Source organism: Eleginops maclovinus, chromosome 6 (assembly GCF_036324505.1).
Source record: "Eleginops maclovinus isolate JMC-PN-2008 ecotype Puerto Natales chromosome 6, JC_Emac_rtc_rv5, whole genome shotgun sequence".
NCBI lineage: Eukaryota > Metazoa > Chordata > Actinopteri > Perciformes > Eleginopidae > Eleginops > Eleginops maclovinus.
The window spans coordinates 24371740-24380870 of NC_086354.1; the positions used below are offsets into that span (position 1 = coordinate 24371740).

Below are 9131 nucleotides of genomic sequence, written 5' to 3' on the forward strand. Positions count from 1 at the left end.
CTCACACAGAAAATGAAAATCTAAAAATGTACAATAATTGACACACAGTCACACACACTCAAAGACACACACTCCAATAGAGACACACTCTGTCACACAGACAGACACACATACCTCTGCTCAGCCAGACCTCTTGTAAATGTCACACACCATGATATTGACAGAAAGTCTTAAGACCAGAGGCCAGTTATTGTAAGCCATTAAGAGTGTGTGCACTGCCTCACACACACTCTCACTTCATCATGTGAAAACTATTTCTGTATTACTATGCATGCTGGTGTTTTGAACTAAGTTGGCATTCATTGCGTTGAACACTCCTTTAGAAATCTGGCTTTCAATATTTAAATGTTCGTTTTTAAAACAACCCATGACTAAGGTTGGTTCAAATACTGCTTCATGACAGTTATTTAAAAATAAATGAAGTGCATTTTAGTTAATTATCCTCTCATGATAACTATCTCAACGTTTACCCTGTGACTGGCAGAAGCTCTGCTGACAGAGATGCACTTTCTCTTATTTATTATCGCGATTCAGCAACTCAGGAGTCCTTCTGTGTCGGTGGCCAGCTTTCCGTGAACAGGCCCTCTCACACACATCTACAACTGCAAAGTGTTACCGTTTTGATCTGACAACTTTGTATTGAGTTATTAGGTTTTATCTGAGTTTTATTTCCGCCGTTCAGAAGCAGATCTCTCCCTTCCCTGTCACATCGCGAGTGCAGTAGAACCCGCCCCCTGTACTGCAGGATCTGCATTCTGATTGGCTAAAGCACTTTTGTGTCGAAAACTCTGTGTAACGATTGGCCTGGATCTGGTGTGTCGTTAACCCTTTTTGAACCCGGATACATATGCGCAAAAAAACCCACACAATTAAAATTCCATATGAACTGAGGAGCCGCATGAGACTGGGCAAAGAGCCGCATGAGGCTCGAGAGCCGCGGGTTGGCCACCCCTGCATTAGGGGAACCTGGGGCTGCTGGGGTAGAATATTGTAATCTGACCCTATTAATAAGTGCAGAGTTACCAGCTGTAGTGATTGTGACTGTTGATCAAACCACGGGTTCTGTCATGATCCGTGTTTCCTGTCTGTCATGTCTTTGTGTTGTGTTTCATTTTGAAGTGTTTTCCCTCTTCAGTCATGTTAAGCATCACTTCCTGTCTGCGTTTCCCTCCTGTGCCTGATTGTGTCATTGTGTTCACCTGTTGCCCCTGTGTTTCTCCTCCCCCTTCCAGCTGTCTCTGGTCTTGTGATTACCCATGTGTATTTAGTCCCTGTTCCCCTTTTGTCTGTTGTTCGGTCGTCGTCATTTCTTCCCTGACCTTGTCCATGATCCCTGCCTGTTCCTGTCGTCCTTCATGTCTGGAGCTAAGTGATTTTCATGTCCTGTGTTCCCCTTGATTCGTGTTGTCATCAACAGCTTTTGAATAAAGCTCGCTTTTTGATTTTGACCCTTACCTGCTTCCCCTGGATTTACTGCACTTGGGTCCTGTTTCCCCAACCCTGACAGAATTTAGGTAGGACACTCATCTTAATGCAAGTCACTCGTCCAATCAGGGAGATTGGCAACTGCATCCATCTTTCCAGGTCCCTTCCCACCTCCTTAATCAACGCGTCGTGATTTAGTGAAACATATTCTGTCTTTGGTGAGGGATCTTTAATCCTAAAGTTGTAACAAATTGAGTGGTCCACTGAAAGGGAATATTGGTCCTTGGGATTTCCTCGGCTGGAGAGTTGAGGGGCATCGCTACACGTTTCTGTGCGTTGACCTCGTATCCAGATATCTCGCTGAACTTTGATAACAGGTCTGTGAGGGCAGGCATGGATGAGTCTAATGGAGTTGGGTACAAACAGCTCCTTATCTTTAGTGTTTAATGATGTATTTGATACTGTTCACAGATGTATGTCTTTATATTTAGTTGTTTGGTAGGCATTGGTTAATTGTTTATGCTCATTTTGTGAGCGCCTTGTTTTTCCAGAATGATGTTTTCATTTTCTTTTCCAACTATTCTTTCACTTTCATGTGTCATCATGTCATTTGACCTCTGATTTACTTTAATGACACACACTTAACTTCCCCATAAAATGTTTTCTATGATGACATGAACAAACATGAATTTAGACCCAACAAGGAATGAAATTGAGATGTCTTCTAAGATAACCCTTCAAGGCCCCCGGGCGTGGTGCAACTGGCTGGGGCACCTGCACTGTACGCCGGCGACCCGGGTTCGATTCCCGACCCGTTGTCCTTTCCGGATCCCACCCCGACTCTCTCTCCCACCTTCCTGTCACTCTCCACTGTCCTATCAGAATAAAGGCAAAAAGACCCCAAAAAATAACTTCAAAAAAAAGAGACAACCCTTCAAACTCTCTTTAAATCCTTCATTGAACAAAAAAAGGACTTTCAATGTGAACTGATATTCTTTTATTATATGACATGAATGATCATCAAACGTGTGTCTTCATACATAATGCAGAATGTGTCCTTGTCTTGTTTTTACCAACCTACTCCAGCAACTTATTCCTAACTATTTAAACTTATAGAGACAATTCAAACAAACCTTCCATTCAGCAAAAGCAGACATGGGCAGTACTCCTTCAGTTATTGTGACACGATAGAGCTGCTTATCCTAAGAACACAGAACATTTTAAAAGCACATTTTCATTAAATGCATTATTTTTCTTATTTGTTTTGTTTCCTTTTTTTTTTTGCATATTTTTTGTTTCATATTGGATTGTTTAGTATGTTATGCCCATTGTTGGTGCTTTTGGTTCAGTTCACAGCACACAACAAAATCAAAAAAGGGAACTGTGAATATTAACAAGGAGTCAGACAGTCGTAGGTTTGGTAAATCTGCTGTCGTTTAGCATCAGAAGGTCTGACTGTCTCATGTAAAACAGCTAAGTTGTTATTTTGTGAAAAAAGATAGCACTACTTTAAAAATGCCAAATAAAATGTCAAGTACTGAGCCACTGTCCTCAGCTTCCCGTCTGGCCCGCTTTTCCTGCTCTTCTCTAAATCTCCTCCTTTCCTCCTCCATTTCTCTTTTACGAGTTTCAATTAGCCTATTCAAATTCTCTCTGTCATCTTCCAATTCCTTCATTTGTTGCTCATACTTTTTGGTTATTCTCTTTTCAAGTTCCTCTTCCTGTTTGCGCATTTCCTCTTCTCTCTCTTTTAGTATTCTCTGTTTTGCCTCCTCTATGGCCCTCTCGGCCTCCTGGAACATTTCAGTGGTGTAATGGCTTCCTCCGTTCTTCTCTGTTATATCTCTGATCTTGTTGAGCAGCTCTCTGACCTGAGAACGATCCTCCAAGTCATTATTGAAGACGTGGTACTGGCCGTAACATCTGTCCACAAGTTCCTGCAGCTCTTTGCTTTCCTCCAAGAACTTTTCGATAGGTCTCCCTTTGAGCAGGTCACCGTGGGTAAAGAGAACCATGCTGTATCTGTCTGCTTCCTCTCCAAAGATTTCCTGAATCTTCTTCACTGTCTGCTTTTCCTCCTCTGTGAATCTGCCCAGTCTGATGACAACCAGGAAGATATGGGGTCCAGGAGCAGCATAAGAAATGCTCTTACCAACGTTCTTCCTGGTCTTCTCCTCATCAATCTTGGTGTCAAACAGACCTGGAGTGTCAACAACAGCAATTCTTTGTCCCTCAACTTCACCAAAGGCCTTAGCACAGTGCACCGTCATGGATGTAAAAGAGAACTCTGATTTAAAGGACTGTTTTCCCAGAATGGTGTTTCCTGTGGCGCTCTTCCCAACTCCGGTCTTCCCCACCATCACAATCCGGATTTCCTTATTATTGTATGTGTTTGATTCTGATGGGAAGGATGAAAAAGATGAACACATATTTTATTTATTACATATATTTAAGCTGAAGCTTTTTGTGAAAAAGTCCCTAAAATAAGTTTGGTAACCCATTAGGATACGATGAACTAAAAACATGCAGTTACATTTGCTTCACATAAGTAAATAATATTACTAGATTTACAATATGTAATTAAATGCCACTTCATTTTGAAGTTGGGATTTTTTGTCTATGCACGCTCCAAGTTAGGATTTCTTTATTGGGTAATTTTCAGGAGGTTTTTCCTGTAAGAAAAACTCTCTGCATAGTTAATCTTTATCCCAGCATATTGAGTCTAACACAAATCAGTAAAACAGTAAATGAACAAGTTTAGGGTTTCTACAATTGACCGTTAACAGCATGAATACAGTCTTTTGACTTACCACGTTTGCTGGCCATGGTTGGTTATGGAGGGAGGAGCTGGTCTGCTGCTGAGCTGAAGAAGTGAAGTCAGTCTGCAGCAACACCTCCTTAAATACAGACTTCCTGCAGCAAACCACACCTACACACTGCTGACGCCACAGTTTATGGGTGTCCGAAATTCAGCTACTGTGGGATGTTTTATAGGTTAAAGTGATCAGAACCTGACCTCATAAACACAGCTATGGTAAATGTAGCCCATAATGAAGATATCATGGTTTCAGATGTGTTGATGTTCTGGGGTTTTACAGACCCTAATCCACTATTTTATAATATTTGAAATCAAAGCCTTTACTACCAATATTCACACAGTCATTGAATAAACTTCAATTCCCAAATCCCGTTTCATTCCACAGACACTTTATCAAGAGCTCTTTATCATTAGAACGTTTAAAGTGTATTTTCCTCAAATTCAGTTCATGATAGATTTGATATTTATGCTTTCATCTGTTGTTTCACATGCATTCCTTTGTTCATATTTATTGTTTGATGGGGATAAGTTCTTGCTCCTTGTTGTTTCTGTTTCTGCCATTTCGTTCCAGATGTTGCTTTCACCTTCATGTGTTGTCTTATTTGACCTCTGATTCAATGTTTGACTAAACCTGGCTATTATAGTTATTTGGGTTTTTTATTATTAAGATTTGTTAGAGAACGTCTTCAACTTTGACAGAATTTATTTACCTGGGGCTTATTTACCCAGGGGCCGTAGTTTGGACACCCCTGCACTGTATACTCCCTCTGTGTTAAACTGAGTATTATAGGAGTAACATACTGATTACTTAGTGTTCCTATTATTCTGTAATACTGAGCATCTCTTCAAGGAAGGTTCTGCTCCAACAAATGTACAGCCTGCAGCTGGAAAGTCCCCTATCAGTTCCTTTTTTGAAACTTGAAACTGCTATTAGTAGCATAATCCCTGCTCACCCCTCCCATCAGCATTTACAAGAAATGCCCCCTGTTCTTCTAAATGAACGTGCAGACTGGAGTCAGCTCTTGGAATTGCAGCTCTCAGTCTCTGTTCATGACAGGAAGTCATATTATGCTGCACTCACAAGCTTGTAAACTTTCAAGCCTTCAGCAGGGCTTTGAAATAAACACATTGGTCTTCAATTCCTTTGGAATTAAACTCACACTGCTGAATCCTCATACCAACTTTAACTCAAAGAGGTTTTGCTTGTATTGAAGATTGTAGTGTACGGTGCAAGGGATTTATTTGAAGTACTGATGCTGTTTCCTGTGGGGCTCACCCCAGCTTCAATCTTCCCCTCCATCACAATCCTGAGAGCCTCGTAAATAAATGGAGACACTGACAGACAATCCAGATGAATGTGATTTTAGATGCTACAACAGCTGCTGAAGGAGCTAGAGTCAAACTCCAAATTAGAAATGTCTTTGAACAACGCTAAAGATGTTTTCCCTTTTCGTTAAATGCATGGAAGCCACCGTGATACAACGTGAAGATGAAGGAAAAACACTAATACTTTGATCAGTTTACTAAATACTTAAAAGGTGTTTTAGATTATGAAGCCTGAACCTGCTTCAACTCTTATTGAGAGTGTTTCTTTTTCATATACAGTTATCACATGAGAGACAGAAATGAACTGCAGCCACTACAAAGTCCTCTGAGGCACTGATAAACAAACATGTCTGTAGTCATATTATGCTGATCCAAAGCATCACATGAATCATTCAAGAGGACACAAACCCTTGAGTTCCAGCACCCCCATGTGTCCACAGAGTGAAACACTTCTGTTCTAGATCTGATCCTTTCTGCTGAAGGCTCCATCACTAATGCAGATAATGAAGGGGATAAAGGGCATCCTTATGGAATACCTCTACTCAGACATTGACCCATTAGGGGAACCTGGGGCTGCTGGGGTAGAATATTGTAATCTGACCCTATTAATAAGTGCAGAGTTACCAGCTGTAGTGATTGTGACTGTTGATCAAACCAAGGGAACAGTCCAGATATTCTTCAGATCATTAATGAGTTTGGGGAATTCTCTGGATATAAAGGTCAATAATGGAAAATCCTTGACGTTACTTGGACATTTAAAATGCTCAGATTGAGCACACATTCATTTCCAGTTTGCTTTTAACGGTGAATGAATTGAGACCCTCAAAACTCTCTTTCAGATCCTTTATTAATCAACAAAAGCACATGAATGAAATTTATTCAGGAGTTTTTATCTGTAAAACATTTTAAAGTATATTCATCAAATGAATTCATGATGTGTTTATCTGTTCTTATTTTCTCTAGTAAAAGAAAAGCAATCAAACAATGAAAACACAACATCTGAAACCATCATTCAGTTGATGTCAGAGGAATAAACTCCACATTTATCATGTGAACATCTTGGTTCTCTGTTTAGTATTTAGTAGTATTTGATCACAACACACACTCTGGGAATAATTGATATTACTACAAATCAAATCCAAAAGGGGGGCTGTGAAGATTAGCTAGCAGGTTTGGTAAATCAGCTGCAGTCCAGCAGAAGGAGGTCAGACTCATGCAGAGCAGCTCAGTGGTATTATCTAAAAAATGAATCTATAAAATTGTACATTTTTTTTTTCTTCTCTCAGCTTCCTGTCTGGCCTTCCTGCCCTCCTCCTCTCTTATCCTCCTCTTCTCCTCCTCCATTTCTCTTTGGTGATCTTCATTTAGTTTCTTCATCCTCTCATGGTCATCTTTGGCTTTTTTTAATTCTTCTTCATATTTTTTAGCTATTCTCTTTTCAAGTTCCTCTTCCCGTTTGCGTATTTCTTCTTCTTTCTCTTTTAGGATTCTCTGTTTTTCCTCCTCTATGGCCCTCTCTGCCTCCTGGAACATTTCATTTGTGTAATGGCTTCCTCCGTTCTTCTCTGTTATATCTCTGATCTTGTTGAGCAGCTCTCTGACCTGAGAACGATCCTTCACCTCATTATTGAAGACGTGGTACTGGCCGTGACATTTACCTACAAGTTCCTGCAGATCTTCGCTCTGCTCCAAGAACTCTTCGATAGGTCTCCCTTTGAGCAGGTCACCGTAGGTAAAGAGAACCATGCTGTATCTGTCTGCTTTCTCTCCAAAGATTTCCTCAATCTTCTGCACAGTCTGCTTTTCTTCCTCTGTGAATCTGCCCAGTCTGATGACGATCAGGAAGACATGGGGTCCAGGAGAAGCATACGAAACGCTCTGACCAACATCGTACCTGGTCTTCTCTTCATCAAATTTGGTGTCATACAGACCTGGAGTGTCAATAACAGCAACTGTTTGTCCCTCCATTTTACCAACAGCCTTAGCACAGTCTACAGTCAAGGATCTGAAAGAGAACTCTGACTCAAAGAACTGTTTTCCCAGAATGGTGTTTCCTGTGGCGCTCTTCCCAGCTCCGGTCTTCCCCACCATCACAATCCGGATAACCTCGTTATTGTATGTGTTTGATTCTGATGGGAAGGATGAAAAAGATGCTCAAGTTATTCCTTAAAATAGGTAACACTGCATGATGTTTTTTGAAAGTGTTGAGATGTTCATTATTACTGTATGTACTCAGTTCTATGTAATGCTGTATATATGTTTATGCCACTAGATGGCGATATGGTACAGACTATAAAAGGGTGAACTGAGCTATGCTAGTTCAGTGTGCGTAGTAGATGGCGAAGCTCTGACCGTGAGTATGATGCGTCAGAGCAGCCTGGAATAAATAAGCCAAAGGCTAAAGATAATTCATTCTCCGTCTCCTTTTCTAAGAATGCAACGTTAGCTGTGCGACAGTGCAATACAGCTCAACAGAAAGCCTTATTGACTGTAGGTTGCATAACTTAGAGTTTTAAAGACAACATCAGGAGCCTCCACAAGTTCAGATTTTTTGAAAACCTTTGTGATTCCTGGGTGGAAAAGAATAGGAAGACTATGAGCTAAATGCTAACGTTAGCTAAGACTGTTTGCATCCAATGACTAACGATTAAGATAAAGAGGTAAAAACCACCAAGATCTAAAAAAGTGTTCGGTAAAAATGTTGATTAAATGTTAATAAAAGTAAATGTATTTCATCCTATAAGACTTAAGTTTTGTTCACAAACAATAGTCACCATCAACAGCTTAAATAGAGTTTATAGACTTACCACGTTTGCTGGCCATGGCTGGTTATGGAGGGAGGAGCTGGTCTGCTGCTGAGCTGAAGAAGTGAAGTCAGTCTGCAGCAACACCTCCTTAAATACAGACCTCCTGCAGCAAACCACACCTACACACTGCTGACGCCACAGTGTATGGGTGTCCTAAATTCAGCTACTGTGGGATGTTTTATAGGTTAAAGTGATCAGAACCTGACCTCATAAACACAGCTATGGTAAATGTAGCCCATAATGAAGATATCATGGTTTCAGATGTGTTGATGTTCTGGGGTTTTACAGACCCTAATCCACTATTTTATAATATTTGAAATCGAAGCCTTTACTATCAATATTCACACAGTCATTGAATAAACTTCAATTCCCAAATCCCGTTTCATTCCACAGACACTTTATCAAGAGCTCTTTATCATTAGAACGTTTAAAGTGTATTTTCCTCAAATTCAGTTCATGATAGATTTGATATTTATGCTTTCATCTGTTGTTTCACATGCATTCCTTTGTTCATATTTATTGTTTGATGGGGATAAGTTTTTGCTCCTTGTTGTTTCTGTTTCTGCCATTTCGTTCCAGATGTTGCTTTCACCTTCATGTGTTGTGTTATTTGACCTCTGATTCAATGTTTGACTAAACCTGGCTATTATAGTTATTTGGGTTTTTTATTATTAAGATTTGTTAGAGAACGTCTTCAACTTTGACAGAATTTATTTACCTGGGGCTTATTTACCCAGGGGCCGTAGTTTGGACAC

At 40.3% G+C, this 9131-nt stretch overlaps 1 protein-coding gene across 1 annotated transcript; it reads right to left on the bottom strand.

Moving 5' to 3' along the window:
- Window positions 1-2399: 2399 nt before the first annotated feature.
- LOC134866549 (GTPase IMAP family member 8-like) lies at window positions 2400-8509 on the bottom strand. The gene is made up of 3 exons (XM_063886765.1): window positions 8377-8509; window positions 6829-7698; window positions 2400-3823 (listed from the first exon to the last, which is right to left on the bottom strand). Exons 1-3 carry the CDS (start codon window positions 8390-8392, stop codon window positions 2907-2909), a joined length of 1803 nt encoding a protein of 600 aa, XP_063742835.1. The 5' UTR covers window positions 8393-8509; the 3' UTR covers window positions 2400-2906.
- Window positions 8510-9131: the final 622 nt, after the last annotated feature.

Excerpts from the sequence above, each read along its gene's own strand:
- LOC134866549 (XM_063886765.1), bottom strand. Across the intron at positions 3,824-6,828 it reads AAGAAAAAAAAAATGTACAA|AATCAAACACATACAATAAT; the intron begins TTTTATAGATTC and ends CCTTCCCATCAG.